At 44.4% G+C, this 26890-nt stretch overlaps 1 protein-coding gene across 1 annotated transcript in view; it reads right to left on the bottom strand.

Moving 5' to 3' along the window:
• Positions 1–504: 504 nt before the first annotated feature.
• Positions 505–26890, bottom strand: part of gipc3 (GIPC PDZ domain containing family member 3) — a 47068-nt gene continuing 20682 nt past the window's right edge. The window contains exons 4-6 of the mRNA XM_033047329.1: positions 9246–9358; positions 7968–8049; positions 505–1094 (exon numbers count right to left, since the gene is read on the bottom strand). Of these exons, the coding sequence (XP_032903220.1) occupies positions 943–1094; positions 7968–8049; positions 9246–9358 (347 nt within the window). The 3' untranslated portion in view covers positions 505–942. The remainder of the gene's footprint in view (positions 1095–7967; positions 8050–9245; positions 9359–26890) is intronic.

Genomic DNA, 26890 nt, shown 5'->3' on the forward strand with positions numbered 1-26890 from the left:
ACCTAACGTGGTCGATTGAGCTGTACGGCCTCGCGGGGCCGGTCCCACTTCAATCGCCGGAGCCGTATGGAGTTGTGTGGTGCTAGTCCCGACATCGCGCGGGGCTCCGAAAAACTGACCGTGTTCAAAAGTTACGCGCAGCAATGGCCTACCGGCCCGCAGCTGCCTCGACACCATACACACCGCCTCGACGGGCATATGCAGCGTCTCGACGCCGTACGCACATCTTGACGCCGTACGTCACGTGCGAACTTCCCGCGGACTTCGCTCGAACTTCACGTCACTCACTCGACTCCGCGCGGCCCCCGCTTCCAGTTTGGTCGCGCTCGCCGCATGCAGGCGCATGCTGATGTGACCGGCCCTGTACGGGGATCACTCGACCTCCGCGCGCCCCCCGCTTCCGGTTTGGTCGCGCGTGCCCTTTACTCTGACAGTGGAGGAAGCTCAAGACAGAAATGTCAGTATAGGAGTGGGAAGGGGAGTTAAAATGTTTGGCCAGTAATATTCCCCATGGTCAACTGCATGACAGGACTTTCCTGATCTGTGCTGGAGACTTGCAAAACAATAAAGAATCTCGATTCGATGTTGTATCATGCCACGATGACACTCATTGTAAGGCTGGCTGTAATCAAAAGAATACAATCTGCATTCATCCTTCAAAGTGAGGCTCATAGGAATAGGTGACGTTTCGGGAACAAGGGTCTCGACCCAAAATGTCACCCGTTCCTTTTCTCCAGAGATGCTGCCTGACTCGCTGAGTTACTCCTGCTTTTTTTGTCTATAAACTGAAATTATGTCTTTTTTATTTCTAATTACATGCGGTAATCAAAGTTCAGATTATCCAACGTTGATTAAAAGTGCTTACTTCTGAAGGCAGGGAAAAGTCAAGGAGTCAGACCATACCCATAGTTGGAGGAATTCTGCACATTATACCTACTCGTGTTAGATTCGACCATTTTTGGCATCTCCTATTGCCCCCCAAACATCAAAAACAAATTCATCCGGAAACGCAAAATCACCGAGGACGGAGTCCAAAGCCTCTGCGAACTCATCTGGATTCTTCTTATCTTTTCCGGTTTCCACCATAGTTGCAGCTGGACGAGAAACAAATGACAAAGATAATTACTTTGTGACGCTGCAAAGGATTTCATGGATTATTCTGAATGCTTAGAAAGTCAAACGATATCGAAGAAGAGTGTAGGAAGGAACTGCAGATGCTGGTTTAAACCAAAGATAGATACAAAATGCTGGAGTAACTCAGCGGGACAGGCAGCATCTCTGGAGAGAAGGAATGGGTGACGTTTTGGGTCGAGACCCTTCTCCTCGACCCGAAACATCACCCATTCCTTCTTTCCAGAGATGCTGCTTGTCTCGTTGAGTTCCTCCAGCATTTTGTGTCGACCATCGTATTGAAGACTTAGTAGTCCAAAAATATAATTACTGCCTAACTTGCTTTAGTTTTTAGTTTAGTTTAGAGATTCAGCATGGAAACAGATCCCTCTGGCCCACTAATGATTCCCTTCCCCTGTCACAAAAACACCATGGAGTGCAAGGAGCGAAAATTGTCCCTAGTGTGTGTAGGATAGCATTAGTGCAGGGATTGCTGGTCGGCGCGGACCCCAGTGGGCCGAAGGGCGTGTTTCCCCACTGTATCTCTAAACTAAACTAAACTAACTCTCGAAACATATCTGTACTTCCCTAAAATGTGTATGACTTTCATTTGAACTAATTTCCTCATATCAGACATCTGGTTTGATGACTTAGATTTCTATCTTCATCTGTAGTTTTTGGTGTGTGCTCAGGACCTGCATTTGACTCCAGATATCATCCTGAGGCAAAAAATAGTTAATAAGTTCATAAGTCATAAGAGTAGAATTAGGCCATTCGGGCCACCGAGTCTACTCTACCATTCATAGTTATAGGACCTTAATTAGGCTATTCGGCACATCAAGCTACTGGCTGATCTATCTTTCCCTCATAACTTTCTCATGCCTTCTCCCCATAACCTTTGACACCCCTTACCAATCAAGAACCTGTTACTCTCCGCTTTAAAAATACTCTATGACGCCCTCTACAGCCATCTGTGGCAATAAATTCCTCAGAATCACCACCCTCAGATTAAAGAAATTCCTCCCCATCTCCTTTATAAAGGTAAGTCCTTTTATTCTGAGGCTGTGCCCTCTGGTCCTAGACTCTACCACCAGTGGAAACATCCTCTCCACATCCACTCTATCCAGGCCTTTCACTAATCAGAGTTTCAATGAGGTCCCCACTCATCATGAGGAATATATACAGAGATTTATTTTATTCATTTATCATAAATTTCTCACACACAGCAACAGGTTGCTTCCAAGGAGCCAAAATGGCTAATAACACACCAGATGAAAGATGGAAATTCAAATGCATACAATTTAGGAGCTCCATTCTATTAGCTATTCCCCTTTGACTTGAAATACAGGGAACAAAGGGATATGGATCACGTGCTGGCAGAGGAGATAAGTATAAAGGGCCTGTCCCACTTGGCCGTCATTTGCGCGCCATTTACGCGACCTGGTAGCGTGTGGGTGGCGCGGGACAGGCGCATGGACTGGCGTGGAGGAGGGTGGAGTTGCGCGCGGTATCGCGCAGTGCTCCAGGATTGCGTTCTGCACAAAGTCTTCAAGCGCCACCGGCCTGTCGCGTAAATGACTGCCAAGTGGGACACCCTGGTGCAGGCAACGTCTCACCTCCAACAGCAGCAGAAGCAGGCAAGCGATCGCCGAGCTCGGCCTGGGGCTCACGGCCGTTGCGGATCCAGATCCGCCCCCACTCCTACTCCCAGAGCAGAGCTAAGACGATTGGAGATAGACACAAAATGCAGGAGTGACTCAGCGGGACCGGCAGCATCTCTGGAGAGAAGCAATGGGTGACGTTTCGGGTCGAGACCCTTCCTCAGACTGAAGAAGAGTCTCGACCTGAAACATCATCCATTCCTTTTCTCCAGAGATGCTGCCGGTCCCGCTGAGTTACTCCAGCATTTTGTGTCCATCTTCGGTTTAAACCAGCATCTGTGGTTCGTTCCTACACATGGGTTGTAAACATCTACAGTTCTTAGAGGGCTTGAAGGAAATTATTCCAAGAGGATGTTCACCGGCCTGGGGCCTTTGGAACTAGAGATGACCATCTAAGGGAAAGGCATCACCCACTTTGGCCTGAGAGAGGGAGACATTTAGGCTGTGAATCTTTGGGATTCTCCAATAAAGATCTTGACAGGACATCCCATGAACTTTCACAAGAATCTTTTTCCATCTCCAAACCAGAGTGGTTTCAGAATCATAAAACAGAGAAGACTCAGGTCACCGTTTCTGAGTTTTGCGGAGATTTACACATTGGTACACAGATGTATGCAATGTTGGGCAAGGTCATTTATATTAGATACAAGCAACTGCAGATTCTGGTCTATGAAAACGGCACAAAGTGCTGGGATAACTCAACAGGTCAGGCAGCATTTCTGGAGAACATGGATAGGTGACTTTTTTGTGGAGAACGCGGGTAGGTGACCCCTTGCGGGGAACGTAGATAAGCAACGTTTCATGGAGAACTAGGACATTCCAAAACACCATCTGTCCATGTGCTCCAGAGATGCTGCCTGTCCCACCAAGTTACTCCAGCACATTGTGTCTTTTTTTAAAGGATTAGTTTTAGGTTGATTAATAACGAAAATAACAGCATTACACAATCCTTTTTTTCTGAGAAAGCAATTATTAAACTATTAACGTGTGGCTTTTGTGGGGTGCAGTTAGGATGGGGATGGAGGTGAGACCATCATTAACTTAGGATCATCCTTAACTGCCCTTTAGAAGATGGTGGTGAGATGTTTCATGAACTGTTACAGTCCGTCTTATGAAGTACTCTGTCCAAAGGTCACCTATCCATGTTCTCCAGGGATGCTGCCTGGTCTGCTGAGTTACTCCAGCACTTTGTGTCATTTTAAATACTTGGGTTTTCTTTAAAATTCAAGAAAATAGTCAGTCCACAAGACATCGCACCCTCTCCCAACTTCACATCCATGACTAATTGCGATAGCTACTTTGTTTAAATCGCCTTTCAGAAATAAAATTAGCTACTTTGCCAGACACTTGCTCTCGTCTCCACTCAAAGTGGCGGCAAATAAGGAGTGGGCTGAGAGAATTTGATGATTCCTAATATAGTAATGTGTGGATTGGGTGTTAAAGGCTGCAAGAAAACTCGTTGTATTTTCCTCCATGCTTCAGCCAGGAATGAACATGACAAAGCATGTCAGTATGCAGTCTTGGAGTTGCCTCCGTTATATTTATCTAATAGTATCGAATGGCGCAACATGGAAGGAAGCCACATCAGTGTATAAAATCATTAGAGGCATGGATAGGGTAGACAGTCGAAACGGGACTGACAAACGATGATAGAATGGATCGACTGGGCTAATATTCACTGGAATTTACTGTAGAAGGATGAGAGGGTATCTTATAGAAACGTATAAAGTTCTTAAAGGATTGGACAGGCTAGATGCAGGAAAAAATGTTCCCGATGTTGGGGGAGTCCAGAATCAGGGGTCATCGTTTAAGAATAAGGGGTAGGCCATTTAGGACTGAGATGAGGAAAAACGTTTTCACCCAGAGAGTTGTGAATCTGTGGAATTCTCTGCCACAGAAGGCAGTTGAAGCCAATTCACTGGATGTATTCACGAGATAGTTAGATATCCTGTAGCTCTTAGGGCAAACAGAATCAAGGGATATGGGGAGAGGACAGGAACGGGGTACTGATTTTGGATGATCATATTGAATGGCGGTGCTGGCTGAATGGCCTACTCCTGCACCTATTTTTAAGGTTTATATGTTTTTCCAGAGTGGGAATGTCTAGGACTAGAGGACATAGTTTTAAGAGGAGAGGGGCAAAGGATAAAGGTGATGTGCGGAGTAAGTTTTTTACACAGAGTGGTGAATGTGGATGTTTTTACACAGGATGGTGTGGTGCCAGGCGTGGTGGTGGCGGCAAATAGGATAGTGGCATTTAAAAGGCTTTAAGATGGGCACATGAATATGGGAGGGAATGGATCTAAATGCAGAGTAGATTAATTTAACTTGGCGTCATATTATGCACAGGCTTTGTGGGCCCGTAGAGCCTGTTCCTGTGCTGCATTGTTCTATGTCCTATTTATTTCAACATCCATAGTATTTCTCATTTATGTGAATAATTGTTCACAATTACATGTCAGCCATGTTGTTCACAATCACGTGTCAGCCACAATGAGCAACGTGAAGGATGTTCGCATTAACATTTGTATTGGTTTATCATTGTCACATGAGAGAAACTTTGTTTTGTGTATTATCCAGGCTAATCATACGACACATGGGCACAATAGGTGGTGCAAAAGAGAAAATAAACAGGTCAGAATATAGTAACATGGATAGCATCCCAATGCATATCCATGTACCTCTGTAAGCCTCCTAAACACTAGGTTATACTAGTGTTATTCTACTTAAAGTAAGAGGACTTTAAGTGGAACACTACTATAAAGTAGTGTTGAAGAGGCTTTCACAGAGGCACATGGATATGTATGGAGATGCTGTCCATTTTACTATAAAGTCAGAGTATTTTATGAGTACTCTAAAAGTCCTGCATCTGTATTTCCACCATGAGAGAAAGGTTCTGACTATCTACCCTATCAAAGCCTCATAATTTTATATACTAATACATTTATACACTAATATATTTATATAACATATAAATAAGATTTATGTACACATATGAATCTACAACTATTTAGTCTAGTTTGGTTTAGTTTATATTTGAGATACAACAATGAAGTAGTTTGTCTTTATTTTCATACTTCTTTTACTTTGTTATGACTAATGTGAGGCGAATAGCATTAAACAGAGTATTAAACAGAGCTGGAGAACAAATTAAATAATTTTAAGAAGGAACTGCAGATGCTGGAAAATCGAAGGTAGACAAAAGTGCTGGAGAAACTCAGCGGGTGCAGCAGCATCTATGGAGCGAAGGAAATAGGCAACGTTTCGGCCCGAAACGTTGCCTATTTCCTTTGCTCCATAGATGCTGCTGCACCCGCTGAGTTTCTCCAGCACTTTTGTCTACCTTATATAATTTTAATCTGGTTTGTGTTAAAGAATAAGTGGAACCAAGGAATTTCTGGGTAAAATTGAGAAACCTGTAGACATTGAGGGATCGAAGTAATCAGGAGTTGTGGATTGTCTATTTTATAGAAATAGGAATTATGAGTACCTTACTAGAATCTGATAATTCACGAGATGATACACAAGGAACTGCAGTTGCTGGTTTACAATAAAAGGAGCAAAGTGCTGGAGTAACAGCTGGCCAGGCAACATCTCTGGGGAATATGGATAGGGTGAAGAAGTGTCCTGACCTGAAACATCATCTCTCCATGTTTCCCAGAGATGGTCTGAGCCGCTGAGTTACTCCAGCACTTTGTGTCTTTTTTGTTAAATCATGCTCAGGTCACATAATAAAACTGTATTCCCAGCTGTTACAAGCTTAGAATCCTTGCAATGAGACGTCATTTGATTGACTCCTTAATTTTGAAGACAAAACGGGCAAGGACATATCTATATGCAGCTCATATTTGGAACTTATTCTCATGCTCTGCACATGCTCTTATCTATCGACCTTGCAAGGGAACACTATTTTGTAACGAGCCATTCTATAGTTTCAGTCGTGAATATACCCGGATGTTTTTAGGAGTTGGAAAGTGGGCAAGAGTCAATGTTCTGCAAGATTAATTAGCTTCATTTGTAAAAAATGAAAAATATGATATGATTAATTTTAACCACATATAAAAATAATTGTCAGCGTGCATTCCTTCCAGTAAACTGGTCAATGACAATAAATCAGATTTACAGAGTCGTTTTTTAAATTTAGTGGACTGATATTTATAGAACATCAGACCACACAAAATGGTACTGCTTGACAAGTTACTTAATTGAGAGCAGTTTAATTGCAGTAATTTGTTGATGTTGGATTTGATTCATGAAATATATTATGCCTACCAACAGTTTTGAAGGGGAAATGGTGACGGAATATTGTAAAGCATCAAAGCATGAGAACAGTATTTCATCCCACTTCATCGTACAAGCTTTTTCCATGCAGAAAGCTACCATGAAACTAGTCAGATTCAACCATTCAAAAGAAAGACATAAAGTGGTGGAGTAACTCGGCAGGTCAGGCAGCATCTCTAGAGAACATGGATAGGCCACGTTTCGGGTAGGGACCCTCCTTCAGACTTATTGTAGAAGGGGGGGAGGGGGGGGGAAGCTGGAAGAGAAGTGGGGACGGGACAATGTCTGGCGAGTGATGGGTGGATACAGGTGAGGCGGGATTTTGATTGGCAGATGGTTGGACAGAGGCCAGAGTTGAAAAGACAAAACGTTATGAGATGGAATGGTTGAAGAGGCACGAAATCGAAAACTAAAATGAAGGAATATAGGTAGAAGGGAAAAGGGCGAAATCCTTCGCATCCAGATGGGGTGCAGGGATGAAAGCGGGAAAAAAGGGGAAGGGAGAGCAGGAGTTATATATAACTTAGTTACTGATAATTGGATAATTCAATGTTTATGCTGTTCGGTTGCAGCCGACCCAAGTGGATTATGAAGTATATTAACTAGATTTACAGTTGGCAATTATGTATCCCTTTTGGGCTCACGCCTGCTTCTATATCGAACCTTTGCCCAAAAATCTGCCCATCGGGGAACCCCCTCGCCTGAGGTCATCTGTTGCCAGTCCTGATTTGTCCAGCTCCTTTTGGCTTACTTTTTTATCCTTGCTTCTTTCTGCAATCAGTCTGAATAAGGGTCCCGATCCACAACGCCACTTACCCATGCTACCTGTTCCAGCACTTTGTGTCTATCTTCAGAATGTGAGGTGCTGTTCTACTGAGTACCCTAGTGGAATATGAGGTGCCGTTCAACACTCACCTAACTCTACGTCTCTGATGCCCATGTAAATTTCCAACAGATCGTCCACTTTTCTGGTCGCTCGTTCTTCGAACTCTGTTGGCTACAAAAATTGAAACATTGATTCTTTGTAAATGAAAGAAGGAATGAGCACATTTTCTTTCAAGACACAAGGAACTGTACCGCTGCTGGCAACCCAAATTCCACCGACCTTGGTTGTGTGGCAATTAAATTATATCAAATTATATCAAATATCAAATATCAACTGCAGATGCTGGAAGCTTGAGTAGAACACAAGTCAAGAGGAAAAGATAAATCAGCCATGATTGAATGGCGGAGTAGACTTGATGGGCCGAATGGCCTAGTTCTTCTCCTATCACTTATGAATTTTTCACACAGAGAGTGGTGAATCTCTGGAATTCTCTGCCACAGAAGGTAGTTGAGGCCAGTTCATTGGCTATATTTAAGATGGAGTTAGATGTGGCCCTTGTGGCTAAAGGGATCAGGGGGTATGGAGAGAAGGCAGGTACAGGATACTGAGTTGAATGATCAGCCATGATCATATTGAATGGCGGTGCAGGCTCGAAGGGCCGAATGGCCTACTCCTGCACCTATTTTCTATGTTTCTATGTTTCTATGAACTTATGAACACAAAGTGCTAGAGAAATTCAATTGGTCAGGCATCATCTGGAGGAAATAAATAGGCGATGTTTCAGGCCAAGACTCTTTTTTAGATTACTTCAGGTCTCGACCTGAAACGTTGTCTGTCCATTCCCTCCACAGATTCTGTCTGACTTGCTGAGTTACTCCAGCACTCTATATTTTCTTTGAAATCACAAAGCACACAAGGTATCATATTTTCTGTTTGTATCATTTTACTGCTTTTGGGGAAATGGTTCAAGATAACAGATGTCTTTAGACTTGAGAGTTACAGCGCGGAAACAGGCCCTTCAGCCCATCGAGTCCAGGCCGACCAATGTATCACAGTGTATCACAGTGTACACTCACACTATCATACACATTACAGTTTCACAATTTTATCAAAGCCAATTAACCTACAAACGTGTACGTCTTTGGAGTGTGGGAGGAAACCACCTAGGCGTCGACGGATGGAGTAAATGACAAAGGTTCATGGAGAAAAGGAGGCAACGTGAATATAATCACGACCTACACAAGTACATCAGGCAGCGCAGAGAGAAAATAAACAGAGTGCAGATAAAAAAAATGCGTGGGCCGCAACAAACAATGATCTTAACTATTTATGTACGATGAGTTGAGAACAATCACGGTTTTACTTACAGCCTCTTCCACAGTGGCAGAGCCCTTTGACCTTAAACGCAAAGTTTCCCGTCCGCTTCCAACTTTTGCTTCACCCGTGGACTTAGCGCACTTTGTCCTTCGAGCGATCATATCTGCAAAATACAGATGGAAAATGTATTGGCAAAAATAAGCTGGGTGACTAACCAGCGGCACTGGTTCAGGACCAAGCCCTGATGTTATAGTGCACAGTTCCTCTTCTGCCAACATTTTGGATGGTGTAACACCAGGAAGCTATCCATCCCAAGGCATCTCTGCAGTGTCACTAGAAACCAAAATAACAGCCTATTGCATAAACTTCAAGCTATCAAATAAAGCCACAATTACTTCCAAGAAACTTAACTGGAGTGTCATAGCGTTAGTCATACACCACAGTAACAGGCTCTTCAAATCAACTCATCCATATCAACCAAGATGCCCCATCTGAGCTAGACCCATTCCCCCGCAGTTCGCCCATATCCCTCTGAACTTTTCCTATTCATGTTAGGGCAGCACGGTGGCGCAGCGGTAGAGTTGCTGCCTTAGAGCAAATGCAGCGCCGGATACCCGGCTTCAATCCCGACTGCGGGTCCTGTCTGTACGGAGTTTGTAAGTTCTCCCCGTGACTTGCGTGGGTTTTCTCCGGGTGCTCCGGTTTCCTCCCACACTCCAAAGACATACAGGTATGTAGGTTAATTGGTAAATGTAAAAATTGTCTCCATTGTGTGCAGGATAGTGTTAATATGCGGGGATCGTTTGGTCGGCGCGGACCCGGTGGGCTGAAGGGCCTGTTTCCTCGCTGTATCTCTAAACTAAACTGAACTAAACTAAACTAAACTAAACCTGTCCAAGTGCCTTTAAAATGCTGCTATAGTTCCTCTGGCAGCTTATTCCATATGCCCAGTAAAATGAGAAAATCCTGGTTATATAAATGATGTAATAGTACCAGCCTCAACCACCTCCTCCTGCAGCTCATTCCATATGCCGACCAGGTGTGAAAAAGCTTCCCCTTCAGTTCCTATTAAATCTACCTTCTCTCACCTTAAACCTTTATCTCCTGGTTCTTGATTCCCATACTCTGGGTAAAAGACTGTGCATTCACCCTGCATATTCTCCTCATTATTTAATACGCTTGTATAATATCACCCCTCAGCATCCTGCGCTCCAATGAATATAGCCCTGAGTCTGCCCAACCTCTCTTTATAGCTTTGTCGAGTCCTGACAACATCCTTGTAAATCTTCCTATAGCAAGATGATGCAAACTGAACACAATACCCCAAATGTGGTCTCACTCTTGCATTGTACAACTATAATATAACATCCCAACATCACTACTCAATACTCTGATCGATGAAGGCCATTGTACCAAAATATTTCTTGCCACCCTATCTACCTGTGACGCCATTTTCTGGGAACTATGTACCTTCACTCCTACAATGCCAATGCTCAACATAGAAACATAGGCACATAGAAAATAGGTGCAGATGTAGGCCATTCGGCCCTTCAAGCCAGTACCGCCATTCAATATGATCATGGCTGATCATCCAAAATCAGCACCCCATTCCTGCTTTCTCCCCATATCCCTTGATTCCATTAGCCATATGAACTATATCTAACTCTCTCTTGAATACATCCAGTGAATTGGCCTCCACTGCCTTATGTGGCAGAGAATTCCACAGATTCACAACTCTCTGGGTGAAAATGTTTTTCCTCATCTCAGTCGTAGATTCTTAAACCGTGACCCCTGGTTCTGCACTCCCCCAACATCGGGAACATTTTTCCTGCGTCTAGCCTGTCCAATCCCTTAAGAATTTAATATGTTTCTATAAGATATCCTCTCATCCTTCTAAATTCCAGTGAATATAAGCCCGGTCGATCCATTCTTTAAGATTGATACCAAGGAAAGTGGATTAGTACCGTCATTCAACCTGAAAATCTTCATGTATTCAAAGAATCAGTAGAAACAATGCACAGGCCCAAAGACCAAAAACTTAGCAACGGAGATAAATGCTGAAGAGATCCTTAAAAGTGTGGAGAAAGTCTGAAGTGATTAGGTGAGGATTTGCAAAGATATGGGGCCTTGATCAATGACGTTGCTACATTGATCAAATGCCAGTTGCATTTGGATAGAAGAGGATTGCATTATTTTTTTTAATCTGAAATTTTCCAAGCAAATGTGTGCCCACTGAACTGGGACAGAGGCCAGAATGTTAAGTAGATCCAAAGAAAATATGATTTGGAACGATAGTAAGGGTCTGAAATCTGAAATAATTGTTTCTAATTATAAGTGAAAGAGTTGTGACGGTGAATTTTCCATGCTCATTGCCAAGTTATCATCTTGAAAATTTATTTTTTTATATTTGTTTTGTGGAGTTCACAAGTTCACAAGTTATAGGAGTAGAATTAGGCCAATCGGCCCATCGAGTCCTCTCCGCCATCAATCATGGCTGATCTCTGCCTCCCAATCCCATTTCCTGCCTTCTCCCCATAACCTTTGACACAATAGACAATAGACAATAGGTGCAGGAGTAGGCCATTCGACCCTTCGAGCCAGCACCACCATTCAATGTGATCATGGCTGATCATCCTCAATCAGTACCCCGTTCCTCCCTTCTCCCCATATTCTCTGACTCTGCTATCTTCAAGAGCCATATCTAGCTCTCTCTTGAAAGCATCCAGAGAACCTGCCTCTGCCCTCTGAGGCAGAGAATTCCACAGACTCACCACTCTCTGTGAGAAAAAGTGTTTCCTCGTCTCTGTTCTAAATGCTCCATTCTCTCAGCATAACGGGAATTAACCTTGTAAATCTACGCTGCACTCCCTCAATAGCAAGAATGTCCTTTCTCAAATTAGAAGACCAAAACTGCATACAATACTCCAGGTGTGGTCTCACTAGGGCTCTGTACAACTGCAGAAGGACCTCTTTGTTCCTATATTCGATTCCTCTTGTTATAAAGGCCAACATGCCATTCACTTTCTTCACTGCCTGTTGTACCTGCATGCTTACTTTCATAGACTGATGTACAAGGACCCCCAGATCCCGTTGTACTTCCCCTTTTCCCAACTTGACGCTATTTAGATAGTAATCGACTTTCCTGTTTTTGCCACCAAAATGGATAACCTCACATTTATCCGCATTAAACTTCATCTGCCATGTATCTGCCCACTTCCCCAACCTGCCCAAGTCACCCTGCATTCTCATAGCCTCCTCCTCACAGTTCACACTGCCACCCAGCTTTGTGTCATCTGCAAATTTGCTAATGTTACTTTGAATCCCTTCATCCAAATCATTGATGTATATTGTAAATAGCTGCTGTCCCAGCACCGAGCCTTGTGGTACCCCACTAGTCACTGCCTGCCATTCTGAAAGGGACCCGTTAATCCCTACTCTTTGTTTCCTGTCTGCCAACCACTTCTCTATCCATGTCAGCACTCTACCACCAATACCATGTGCCCTCATTTTGCCCACTAATCTCCTATGTGGGACCTTATCAAATGGGTTTCCGGCTGCAAACGCTGCAAGGCAGCAACTCTACCGCTGTGCCACCGTGCCGCCCTCTTTGCAGGTTTAAACACGATGCCAAGGTTATAGGGGAAGCTGCTTCACTTTCCCTTAGTTTCCAGGGAGTGATGTGGAAATGTGGAGAGGGAGATTGTTTAAAGGGGAACTTAGGGGCTAGTTTTTCACACAGAGGCTGTTAGGTATTTGGAACAAGGTGCAAGAGGAAGTGGCAGTGGTGGGTGCAATTAAAAACATTTTGGACATTTTTGGACAGGTATATTGACAGGAAGAGATGAGAGGGAGAAGGAGAAACAAGGAACAGCAGATGCCGGTTTACAAAACAAGTCGCAAAGTGCTGGAGTAACTCAGCAGGCAGCATCTCTGGAGAACCTGGATAGGCGATGCTTCATGTCAGGACCCTTCTTCAGACTCATTTGAGAGCTATGTGGTTTGTGTGGTTGAGAGGGATATGGGCCAAGTACAGGCAAATGGCCCTAGCTTAGACAGGGACATAGGACGGTATGGAAGGTACACAAAAATGCTGGAGAAACTCGGCGGGTGCAGCAGCATCTATGGAGCGAAGGAAATAGGCAACGTTTCGGGCTGAAACCCTTCATCAGTCTGAAGAAGGGTTTCGGCCCGAAACATTGCCTATTTCCTTCGCTCCACAGATGCTGCTGCACCCGCTGAGTTTCTCCAGCATTTTTGTGTACCTTCGATTTTCCAGCATCTGCAGTCCTTCTTAAACACATAGGATGGTGTGGGTCAGTGGGGCCGAAGGGCCTGTTTCCATACCATGGTGGTTGGCAAACAAAGTCTCAAATGGGCAGTGAAGGGGAAAGGTTTATAATCTTCCTCGTCCTTAGTTGGAGCAAGCGTTTGCACATCTGTTACTGGAAATCAGATAAGAAATTTCAGAGGTAATGAAGGCGTCAAGAGATAGAAACAAACTAAAACCAGATGATGTTGGCCTACTTGAGTGAAGTCAAGTTCTCTTTTGAATATTGGCCCCAGGATACAGCACGTGGATGAAACATTCTGAATTTACTGGAAATCTGAAGCGCTTTACATCTGTGCCAAGCCACAGTTTATTCTTCAGCTGACACAAGGACTGCGAAGGCTGGAGTCTTGAACACAACACAAAGTGGTTGGGGAATTCAGCGGGTCAGGCAGCATCTGTGGAGGGAATGCTCGGGCAACGTTGCGGGTTGGGACCCTTCCTTGAGAATGCGCAGCCGACTGAGCCGCTGCCTCACCAGACCAGAGACCCGGGTTCAATCCTGACCTCGGGCGCTGTCTGTGTGTGGAACCTACACGTTCCCTCTGTGACCGGGTGGGTTACCTCCGGGTGCTCCAGTTTCCTCCCTCATCCCAAAGACGTGCGGGTCTGTAGGCTAATTGCCCTCTGTACAATTGCCCCCACTGTGTGTGGGGAGTGGATGTGAAAGTGGGATAACATAGAACCAGTATGAACGGGCGATCAATACCTGCACTCTGAGGGCCAAAGGGCCTGTAGCCATGCTGTACCTCGAAACTAAACTAAACTGAAGAAGGATCCCGATCTGAAATCTCACCCATCCATTCCCTCCACAGTTGCTACCTGAGTTGTTGGATTTCTCCAACAATTTCTATTTAATGTTTTTTTTAAATTTGATTTAGAGATACAGCGTGGATACAGGCCCTTCGGCCCACCAAGTCCGTACCGACCAGCGATCCCCGCACAGTAACACCATCCTGCACACTCTAGGGATCAATTTACAATTTTACCCAAGCCAACTATACAAACATGTGTGTCTTTGGAGTTCAGGGATGTTTGAAGGGAGGGGAGGCAGTGAAGGCACAGGCATTGTGTTGGAAGGAACTGCAGATGCCGGCTTAAACCGAAAATAGACACAAAATACTGGAGTAACTCAGTGGAACATGCAGCATCTCTGGAGAGAAGGAATGGGTGACAGAGGAACAGCACCCCATGTTTTGCTTGGGCAGCTTACACCCCAGCGGTATGAACATTGACCTCTCTAACTTCAAGTAGCCCTTGCTTTCCCCCTCTCTCCATCCCTCCCTCTTCCTAGTTCTCTGATCAGTCTTACTGTCTCCGACTACATTTTAACTCTGCTTGCTTTGTTGTCACCTTCTCCCAGCTAACAATGATCTATTCTACATTTTCCTTGATCTCCATTCCCCTTGTCCTATTTTCACACCTTACACATCCTATTATTCCTTATGTATCTCCCTCTCCCCTGACATCAGCCTGAAGAAGGGCCTCGACCTGAAACGTCACCCGTTCCTTCTCTCCAGAGATGCTGCCTGTCCCGTTGAATTACTCCAGCATTTTGGTGTCTATCAAGGCATGGGCATTGCTCCCTAATGACCGTTCAACGCAGTGACTCACATCTACCTGCATATGATATACGTCTGTGTAAAGTACGCCCTGTAACTTTCAACATGCAATTGAATAACTTGGCCCGAGCAATAACCACAACACAATTGCAATGTTTAAACCGGAAACTCCAAATGTGCCAGGCATGCGATTAATTAAAAGTTATAAATTGTTCCTCTGCATTTCTAAAAATAAATGAAAAAGCAAAGTTGTAACAGTTCCAGTGCAAATACACAAACAATACCCCGAGGCAGAAGAAGTCCTGTTTTCACTTAATGTTTAAGTACTGTTCACCATATGCGGTGAAAACTCAAACAACTCTTTGTTTCAATGCAACAAAGAACTTCATTAAAACGAAACAATATCCAAATCTGTTTCTAATCGGCAAAGCATCCGTAAACTATTCCTGATCCAAAGCCGGGTTGGGTCTCGAAACCATGTGTGTGGGACTTAAAAGAGACCAAGATGGACCTTCTGAACCTGTGGGTAGCGATGGAACATCACGGCCAACACAGGAAACAATGAGCAGGAGGAACTGAAGATAGACACAAAAAGTTGGAGTAACTCAGCGGGACTGACAGCACCTCTGGAGAGAAGGAAAGGGTGACGTTTCGGGTCGAGACCCATCTTCAGGCTGTATCTCTAAACTAAACCAAGCTGAGCAATTTTGCTCTGTGCTGTACTTTGTAACTGTGAATATGCAATAAAAAACTCCTTGTTAAAAATAAAATATAGCACAGAGCAAAGAGCGGCAACAGGCTACCTCATCCTGGTCGTTCACAGTGTATGAAGGGCAGAGACAATGGGGTGGGGGGTTGTAGATCAAGAATAGTGCAAGAATATGGTAAACTTTGGATCGGAGAGCATCTGCCGAAGGAATCTTGAACAATGAGGAATGTTGAATTTCAATTTTGAAACCTGATATTCAGCCAAATCTTTCACTGAGACCATCAGTCACATTATTTAAGCACATTATTGGATTACACTTTTCATAAATATTTGCTATATCGAAGACAAGTTTTTAACACAGCGCAGACGTTAATGCTCTGTGTTTGGATTGTGTTCTTTCGATTCTATGTGTATTGGATTGCTTTGGATTGCTCTAAAAGTGTAAACATTAACAAGGTTATATTAAAATTGTGTTTGACTTCATTTAAACAGATTTGCAACTTGCATTGATCTTGTGTTTGAAAGCAATAAAATAGAGAGCCGTTTTAACCAGGTGAATAGAAACGTGGAGACACAAGGCCTTCAATGGTGACTTTCTGGAAGCTTCCAAACCTATATCATCCTTGAAGCTGAGTTCTTTCAGCATTTTCTGTTTTTGTTCCAAATATTACTCCAACCATGGCAGGCTTTTGCTTTAAGAGGGTGTCTTGTTCTAGCTCCCTGAGAAGCAAAGGTTCTCCCCCCCCCCCCCCCCCCCCCCCCCCCGGAGTTCGTCCAAAACTTTGTACTTTGTTTCGTAAATAAGGGAGTTTGCTTTGAATGTGATTTCCAGAATTTGTGGTAATTCTTCCCCATCTACAATAAGCATGTTTTCAAATGTCCAGTCTCTGGACTTGGGCAGAGACAGCAAAGGATTTACCAACTTGAGTCTCTTACTAACTACAATTGAGGACTAAATTGATTTCCTTTCCCTTACTGAAATAATGTTTTGTTATCAAAAAAATAATTATAATCTCCACATATTCAATTTGTGAAATAAACAACCTGAGGCTGAGGCTCTGCAAGGCGTGGGTCAGACCACATTTGGAGCATTGTGAGCAATTGTGGGCACCATATCTGAGGAGGGATCTGCTGACCCTGGAGAGGGTCTCAAGGAGGTATACAAGAATTATTCCCGGAATAAGTGGGTTAACTTATGATGAGCCTTTGATGGCACTGGGCCTGTACTTACTGGCGTTTAGAAGAATGAGGGGGGGGGGGACCTCATTGAAATGAACCGAATAACGAAAGGATTGGATAGAGTGGATGTGGAGAGGATGTTTCCACTAATGGGAGAGTCTAGGACTAGAGGGCATAGCCTCAGAATTAAAGGACGTTCCTTTAGGAAGGAAATGAGAAGGAATTTATTTAGTCGGAGTGTGATGAATCTGTGGAATTATGCCCTCTAGTCCTAGACTCTGCCTCAGAGGGCGGTGGAGGCCGGTTCTCTGGATAATTTCAAGAGAAAGCTAGATAGGGCTCTTAAAGATAGCGGAGACAGGGGATATGGGGAGAAGGCAGGAACGGGGTACTGCTGGGGATGATCAGCCGTGATCACATTGAATAGCGGTGCTGGCTCGAAGGGCCGAATGGCCTACTCCTGCACCTATTGTCTATTGTCCATTTGCCACAGAAGGCTGTGGAGGCCAAGTCAATGGATATATTTACGGCAGAGATAGATAGATTCTTGATTAATACAGGTGTCAGAGGTTTATGGGGAGAAGGCAGGAGAATGGGGGTAGGAGGGAGAGATAGATCAGCCATGATTGAATGACGGAGTAGACTTGATGGGCCGAATGGCCTAATTCTGCTCCTAATACTTATGACCTTATAAGCTGAAGAATTGTCTGCACTCATTTTGGCTGCTACCCAGTCTTGACACAACTCTTTACTAGCACATCAAAAAATTAATTAGTTAAATCTAACTCTGTCTCCGTAAGCTCTGTTGCCCGACAAGCGCAGAAAGAAAAGGAGAAAAACGGCAAACTGTTGGCCTCAAATGTTCTTTATTCTGCATTCCTGGCTTTTTAATGTTGTCTGTTAATTCATTCATTCTTTCCCACCAACTATCACAGCACCATTGCTCTGGTCTACGTAAACAGTGGTGCAGCTGATAGACCTGCTGCCTTGCAGAACCAGCGACCCGGGATCGATCCCAGCTCTGGGTTCTCTCTGTGGCCGCGTGGGTTTCTTCCAGGAGCTATGGTTTCCTCCCACGTCACAAAGACGTCCGGGTTTGTAGGTCAATTGGCCCCTGTAAATTGCCCTTAATGTGAAGGGAGTGGCTGGGAAAGTGGAGCAACATAGAACTGGTGTGGATGGGTGATCGATGGTCAGCGTGGACTCGGTGGGCCGAAGGGCCCGTTCCCGTGCTGAATTTCTAAAGTAAATGAAAGTACACTTGATCAACCTCATGCTTCCACGTGCAAAACCATTTCATTTTCTGTCGTCATCAACCACAAGAGGGAGGTGATATCAACACAATCACAGGGCTTCCTAAAAGATTATGACACAAAGTGCTGGAGTAATTCAACGGGCGAGACAGCATCTGTGGCCCCAGTGCATCTCTTCATATCACCAAAGCATCTCCGGTAGTGCTCTACCTGCTTCTGCATTAACGGGATTGATTAGTTAGTGTTCAAGGGACTGGTGGTCGTGGGCAAGAGATTATTCTTGAACTTGGTGGTCCCAGTTTACAGACTCCAATACCTTCTTCCCGATTGTGGGAGTAAAATGAGAGCACGACCAGGGTGGTGTGGGTCCTTGATGATGCTGGCTGCCTTTTTGACAATCTATCTATCTCTGTCTTAAAATATATCCATTGGCTTGGCCTCCACAGCCTTCCGTGACAAGGAATTCCACAGATTCACTACCCTTTGACTAAATAAATTCCTCCTCATCTTCTTCCCAAAGGAACATCCTCTAATTTAAAGCTAGACTCTCCCACTAGCGGAAACATCTTCTCCACATCCACTCTATCCAGGCCTTTCACTATTTGGTAAGTTTCTGTAAGGTCTCACCTTGTCCTTCTAAATTCCAGAGAGTAGAGGCCCAGTGCCGTCAAACGCTCATCATATGTTAACCCGCCCATTCCTGGGATCAGTATCAATGGTGGGGAGGTCAGTATCCATGATGGACTGGGCAGTGATCACCATGTTTTGTAATTTCCTTCATTCCTGGGCATTCAAGTTGCCATACCAGGCCATGATGCAACCCATCATCATGCTCTCTACCGCACACCTGGAGAGGTTCAGGAGAGCATTTGCTAACATACCTCATCTCCTCAATCTTCTAATGAGGTAGAGGCGTTGATGGGCTTCCTTTATGGTTGCTAAAGCCAACCTCAGGTAACGTCGGATGAAGAACAGCAGGAAGCAGCCAGACAACAAGTCAAGATTCAACCAAGTCAAGATACAAGAGTGTTTTATTGTCATATGTCATGAACCAGAACAATGAAATTCCTACTTGCAGCAGCACAACAGAGATGCAAACATCGAACTCTGTGAACACTAAGGTAAGCAAAAAAAAAAAGAATTTCAGTGTCTAAAAAAACCAAACAGAAACAGTGGAAAGACAAAAAAAACAATGGCCACCGTCTATGTAGTTTGGAGCTTGGTTGGATTTTGCAGAGTTTCAGAGCCTGATGGTTGTTGGGAAGAAGCTGCTCCTGAACCTGGACGTTACAGTGTTCAAGCACCTCCTATACCTTCTACCCAAATGGCAGGAGTGAAATGAGAGTGTGGCCAGGGTGGTGTGGGTCCTTTATGATGCTGGCTGCCTTTTTGAGGCTGCGACTCCTGTAGATCGCTTTGACGGTGGAGAGGTCAGTACCTGTGATGGACTGGGCAGTGTTCACCACTTCTTGCAATCTTCTCGATCCAGGGCCTGAAATTTGTCCCCCACAGATAAAAGGAGTGCAAACAGAGCTTGCGGCAATACAGTCCAAATATGCACACGGCAGGAGAATGGGGTTGAGAGGGAAAGATAGATCAGCCATGATTCGATGGGGGAGTAGATTCGATGGGCCGAATGGCCTAATTCTGCTCCGATCACTAATGATAGACATCGGTAGAGTTGCTGCTTTACAACGCCAGGGACCCGTGTTCGATCCTGACCTTGTCTGCACGGAGTTTATACGTTCTCCCCATGACCTACGATACGATAGAACTTTATTTATCCCAGGAGGGAAATTGGGCTGCACAAGATCAAACACAAGATACATGAAATATGAAATTAAAGTGACGAGTGGAAAGGATTGTAGATGTCCAAACATTTGGGGGGGGGGGGGGGGGGAGAGGAGTCAGTCTACCCACGACTGAAGGGGGAGGAGTTATACAGTGTGGGTGTACACCGCGTGTATTCTCTCCGAGATCTTTGGTTTCCTCCCACACTCCAAAGACATACAGGTTAATTGGCTTGGTAGAAACGTAAATTGTCCCTAGTGTGTAGGAAAGCGTTAGTGTGCGGGGATCGCTGGTCAGTGCAGACTCGGTGGGCCGAAGGGCCTGTTTCCGCGCTGTATCTCTAAACTAAACTGAACTTATGAACATATAAATGAAAGGTCGAATGGCAGTTCACTGTGCAAGGAGACCCTGAATCCTTGATTTAACTCCTATAATATGTCTCAGTGTGAACGAATGCCAAACACGATACGATACGATACGATACAATTTATTTGTCATTTGGACCCCTTGAGGTCCAAACAAAATGACGTTTCTGCAGCCATACATTACAAACAAATAGACCCAAGACACAACATAATTTACATAAACATCCATCACATCGCTGTGATGGAAGGCCAAAAAAACTTATCAGCCCGCTACGATGGAAAAGCAACATAAACAGAACGTCAGAAATGATGAATTTCACTGCATACCATTTGGTGCAAGTACTGTACAGACTATACTCCTATAATGGAATCATCGAGAATTCAGAATCTTTGTGTCTGATAGCATTCACACAAAGATCAGAGCACTAAAAGTATAATGACTGCCTAATGTGGTAACACTCGTAACACTGCATTACAATTCGAACTGTGCCAAACAATGGCGGTCATGAAGTCAAAGTTAAAGAACCAACGTCATTGCGTCAGTTTATTCTGAAGCATGTGTTGGATTAATTCACATCCTGTTTTTCGATATCATGCCGAATTCTTCTCTGCCAGAATATCATTTATATGTGCCTCAGTAATGAAATATGCAGGCGACTGTAACAACATCTTTGACATTGTTTAAAAGGAGAAAATTTATGCTTGATGTTACAGGATGAGTACGAGATATGAAAAAAAGTACTTTGCATTTGTCTTAGTCATAGAGTATTAAAGTCCTGTCCCACGGTATGAGTTCATTCCAAGAGCTCTCCTGAGTTTTAAAAAAAAACAAACTCGTGGTAAGCACGGAGAATGAAGGTAACGGGTACGTCGGAGCTCGGGGACGTCTCTTAGCGGCTCGTAACGCTAACGGCAGATACTCGGGAAGACTTGCTAATGGCAGGTAAGCACGGGAAGACTCGTGAAGATTTTCAACATGTTGAAAAATCTCCACGAGACCCCCGAGTAGCCATTACCATAAATCTCCGAGTTCGAATCAGGGCAAACTCCGGAGAGCTCTTGAAATGAACTCGTACCGTGGGACAAGGCTTTTAGAGTTATACAGCGCAGAAACAGGCCCTTCAGCCTAACTCATCCATGCAGATCAAGATCCCCCATCTAAGTTTAGTTACGTTTAGTTCAGTTTAGTTTCGTTTAGTTAATAGTCACGTGTACCGAGGTACTGTGAAAATCTTTCTTGTCGCATGCCATCCAGTTAGCGGAAAGACTATCTATGATTATAATCACGACATTCTCAGTTACAGGATAAAGGGAATAACAAAGGAAGGACATTCTTGCTATTGAGGGAGTGCAGCGAAGGTTCACAAGGTTAATTCCCGGGGTGGCGGGACTGTCATATGCTGTGAGAGTGGAGCGGCTGGGCTTGTACACTCTGGAATTTAGAAGGATGAGAGGATATCTTATTGAAATATATAAGATTATTAAGGGTTTAGACACGCTCGAGGCAGGAAACATGTTCCCGATGTTGGGGGAGTCCAGAACCAGGGGCCACAGTTTAAGAATAAGGGGTAAGCCATTTAGAACGGAGATGAAGAAACACACAGAGAGTTGTGAGTCTGGTATTCTCTGCCTCAGAAGCCGGTGAAGGCCGATTCTCTGGAAACTTTCAAGAGAGAGCTAGTTATGACTCTTGAAGATAGCGGAGTCAGAGAATATGGGGAGAAGGCAGAAACGGGGTACTGATTGTGGATGATCAGCCATGATCACATTGAATGGCGGTGCTGGCTTAAAGGGCCGTATGGCCTACTCCTGCACCTATTGTCTGTTGTCTATAACATTTAGTGCAAGATGAAGCCCAGTAAGGTCCGATTAAATATAGTCCGAGTGTCGTCAATGAACCAGATGGCAGGTCAGGACCATTCTCTAATTGGTGATGAGATGGTTCCGTTTCTTGTGACATAGAGTCAGCAGGCCCCTTTGCCCAACCTGGCACATCCACACCAGTCTCATCCGCTCACTCACGGCTCATATCCCTCTGCCCCAAAAGCTAGCCCCATTTGCCCACATTTGGCCCATATCCCTCTAAACCTTTCCTATACATGCACCTGTCCAAGTGTCTCTGAAATGCCATCATAGTAACAAACTTGGTAATTACTTGGTGGATAGTGAGATCAGTTTGGGGTATACTAAAATGTCAAGGCATTTTGACATCAAGAAGGTGGTGGTTTGGGGATAAATCTTAGACAAAACAAATTATGAACTGCAGGAGCTGGAAATTTGAAACCAAAGCAGAATGATTTGGAAACACTCAGGCATGGATCTGTGGAATGAGAAACAGATAATGTTTCAGATTAAAGAAAGTATGTTAGAATGAGTGGTCTTTGGACGTTAAATATGAACTGCTTCCTGCAGAAAATCTGGTCTTATTGTTTTCATGAATGTTTTAATTCCTAAATTAGATCCTCCTCCGCCAATTGCAATGTCTATTAAAATACTGTGACTTCAAAGGTAGTTCAGATGCTGGGTATTCTGTGCCAAGTGAATCTGTGAAGCAATTTTGGCCATCTAAAGGCAGAGACAGGAGTGTGTAGGAATGCTGCCTATTTGCCAAGATGAGTGCTGTTCCAAGAACACTCCAGATGACTGACTTTCTCCAAGACAGTGCAGCCAGCTAGAGTGTGGTCCTCATTAGCTTAGTTTAGTTTAGTTTAGAGATACAATGAGGAAACAGGCCCCTTGGCCCACTGAGTCCGCTCCAAACAGCAATCCCCGCACATTGACACTATCCTACACACACTAGGGAGAATTTTACACTCATACCAAGCCAATTAACCTACAAACCTGTACGTCTTTGGAGTGTGAGAATGTGGGAGGAAACCAAAAATCTTGGAGAAAACCCACGCAGGTCACGGGGAGCATGTACAAACTCTGTCCAGACAGCACCCGCAGTCAGGATCGAACCCGGGTCTCTGGTGCTGTGAGGCAGCAGCTCTAACACTGTGCCACCGTGCCACCCCCTCCTGTCATCAGCTAGAGAGTAACCCTGACCTCCCATCTCATCAGTCAGAGTTCGGTCGTGTCCTCCCATCTACCTCACTGGAGACCTTTGATCTGTCTTTAATCGGACATTATCACACTCCAATGTTCTATCTTGCACTGAATGTTGTATCCTTTATCTGCACACTGTCCTCTGTACACTGTGGGTGACTAGATTGCATTCATGTATAGTCTTTTCTCTGACTGGATAGCACACACACAAATGCTTTTCACTGTACCTCGGTACACATGACAATAATAAACTAAACTAAACTATTTAATTCTTCCCACATCGTTATCCTGCAGAGTTGTTCTGTTCACCTTAGGTGCAGCATTACTGCAGTGTGAACCAAAGATCTTAGAACGGAGCAAGATGGTCCACTCCTGCGAAATCCAATGGATTGACGTGTAGTACGCACCGGAGCGTAACTTCCGCCATTTCAGTAAACCCGACTCGACTTCAGTTATGCTTCTAACAGTGTGATGTGCGTTGCAGGGGAACAGTTTGTGTGTGTTTAAATGTTAAGGGTCTCCACCCGAAATGTCACCTATTCCGCTCTATGATCTTTGCTTTCGTCCCGTCTGTCCGCGCATTTGCTCGCTCTTGGTGCCGGTGTTTCTCCCCTCAGACTCCACGAAACAAACAAACACACACACACAGCATGTCCGGCAGATCGGTGCTGGCCGAGACCAGGAGCAGGGCGAAAGATGACATCAAACGGGTCATCGTAGCTATCGAAAAAGTACTGAAATGGTAAGGGGGAAATTGAAAAAAAACACCCGAAGGAAATAGATGTTTAACAAAATAAAGTGGGGGGGGGCAGCGATCGTTCCGTGTCCGTGTCGGAGACGGGTGGGGGAGGATGGTTTGAGTTCCTCTTTCCCCTGACAGTCTGAAGACGGGTCTCGACCCGAAATGTCACCTATTCCTTTTGTCCAGAAATGCCGCCCGACCCGCTGCATTTTGTGTCCATCCTTTAATCTCTCAGCCTGATATAGCAGAGTCTCCCTGAATTTGCTTGACGCCATGACGGAAGCCGGTTACGGAAATGGCGCTGAAGATTACCCATCACCTACTACGGCTTTTTCGCGGAGTAAACCAACTTGCTCCGCTCTATGATCTTTAGTGTGAACTATTCACCAATAACACAGACATCAAGCAAATTACCGGAACGTGTGCTGGAGTAACTCACCGAGGCAGGCAGAAGTGATTAGTTTATTTGGCATCATGTTCGGCAGATATATTGTGGGCTGAAGGGCCTGTGTCAGTGCTGGACTGTTCGGTAGATGGTGGAAGCAGGTGGCAGGTACTATCATAATGTTTAAGAAATATCTGGGCTATCAACTGCGTTGCCAAGGCTAAGACGAGTGCTCGTGAATGGATATTATTATGAATGAGTAAGTTGGCATGGACATGGTCAGCTGAAGGTGTGACGTTATGACTTACTCTTAACATTCTTAATGTTTGACTCTTCAGACTTGGCTGCTCTTTTGAAATGAAACCACTGACTTTTGTCACATTCCCTGGTTTTTACTTTCTTCTATATTCTGCACCCTTTTTTGCCCTTTATGCTCTTGTTTTTTAAAAAAACATACAGCATGGGAACAGGCCCTTCGGCCCACTGAGTCTACACCAACCATCGATCACCCATTCACACTAGTTCTATGTATCAGCGGTTATGGGGAGAAGGCAGGAGAATGGGGTTAAGATACGGAAAGATTGATCAGCCATGATTGAATGGCGGAGTAGGCTTGATGGGCTGAATGGCTGAATTCTGCTTCTATCACTTATGAACTTATCACTTATCTCGTCCACTCCCGACACATTTGGGGCAACTTACAGAGGGCAAATTAACCTACAAACCTGCATCCCTTTGGGATGTGGGAGGAAACCGGAGCACCAGGAGGAAACCCATGCGGTCACGGGGAGAATATGCAAACCACCCACAGACAGCACCTGAGGTCAGGATCAAACCCAATTCTCTGGCGCTGTGAGGCAGTAGCTCTACCAGCTGTGCCACTGTGCCACCCCCACTGTTGAATATGATAAAAGTATTTAACCATGAAGAAGAGGACCTGGAAAGACTCAATGGAGATAGCTGGAAGAGGCTTGGTTTTTAACTTCGGGTGTAAAATATTTTAGAATCTTACAGAAAGCATGGGCAGGGAGCATGATACAAGATACAAGATAAAAGATACATTTATTTGTCACATGTACCAATTGGTACAGTGAAATGTGTGGTCGCCATATAGCCATACGAATAATAAAGAGCACATAACACGATATGTGTTATGTGCAAAGATATCGTTTGGGTATCCAAATAAAATGAGGGACATTTAAATTAATTGCCAACCTTTGGTGCTCCTATTTTAGGTAATCATTTACTGGAATATGAGACTGCTTCACAACATGTTGTTCCCTGAAGAGGATTTTTTTCCATGTGTCACTAGCATTACGAAGTATGTGCACAGTGATCTGCCATTTGTAACTGAGAAACCTTTCCAGGAATAAAAAATAGAAACATTAGTCAGTGACGAGATGGAATTGGTTAACCTTTGAGATGGGAGAACAATAAATGAGATAATACTGTCGGTCACCTTTCTCCGTCATTCTACCAACCTTCGGCACTCACTGCAGTCCTTCCTCCTTTAAGCTGCTTCTCAAAACGCACGCCTTATCCGGTTCTAATTCTTCTGAATTAAAAGTCTGAAGAAGGGTCCCGACTCGAAACATCGCCTATCTATTGCCTCCACAGATGCTGCCTGACCCGCCAAGTTCCTCCGGCACTTTTGAGTTTCACTCAAGATTCCAGCATCTGCAGTTCCTTGTGTCTCTAATTCTTCTTATTGATTTTGGTATTGTTTTGCTGTGGCAATGTTTCTGTGAACTATTTTGGAATATGCTCACATTTTGTTTAGCTGAGTTTTTAGATACAGCATGGAAACAGACCCTTCTGCCCATCGTGTCCATGCCAACCATCGATCACTCGAGCACTAGTTTTTTTTCTAGATTTGTTCTGGCCTTTTCTTGCCTCCAGTTTATTAGCTCCCCGCCACCCAACCCCACGCCCCTCTATTTTCAGTCTGAAGGAGGGTTCAGACCCGAAACGTCACCAATTCCTTTTCTCCAGAGATGCTGTCTGGCCCGATGAGTTACTCCAGCATTTTGTGTCTATCTTTGGTATAAACCAGCCTCTGCAGTTCCTGTCTACAGACTAGTTCTATATTATCTCACTTTCCCATGCATTCCCTACACACCAGGGGCAATTTACAGAGGCCAATTAACCAACAAACCCACACCTCTTTGGGAAATGCGAGGGTCTTGATTAGTACAGGTGTCAGAGGTTATGGGGAGAAGGCAGGAGAATGGGGTTAGGAGGGAGAGATAGATCAGTCATGATTGAATGGCGGAGTAGACTTGATGGGCCGAATGGCTCTATTCTACTCCTATTCCTCATGATCTCATGTCCTTA

Source organism: Amblyraja radiata, chromosome 29, assembly GCF_010909765.2.
Source record: "Amblyraja radiata isolate CabotCenter1 chromosome 29, sAmbRad1.1.pri, whole genome shotgun sequence".
Classification (NCBI taxonomy): domain Eukaryota; kingdom Metazoa; phylum Chordata; class Chondrichthyes; order Rajiformes; family Rajidae; genus Amblyraja; species Amblyraja radiata.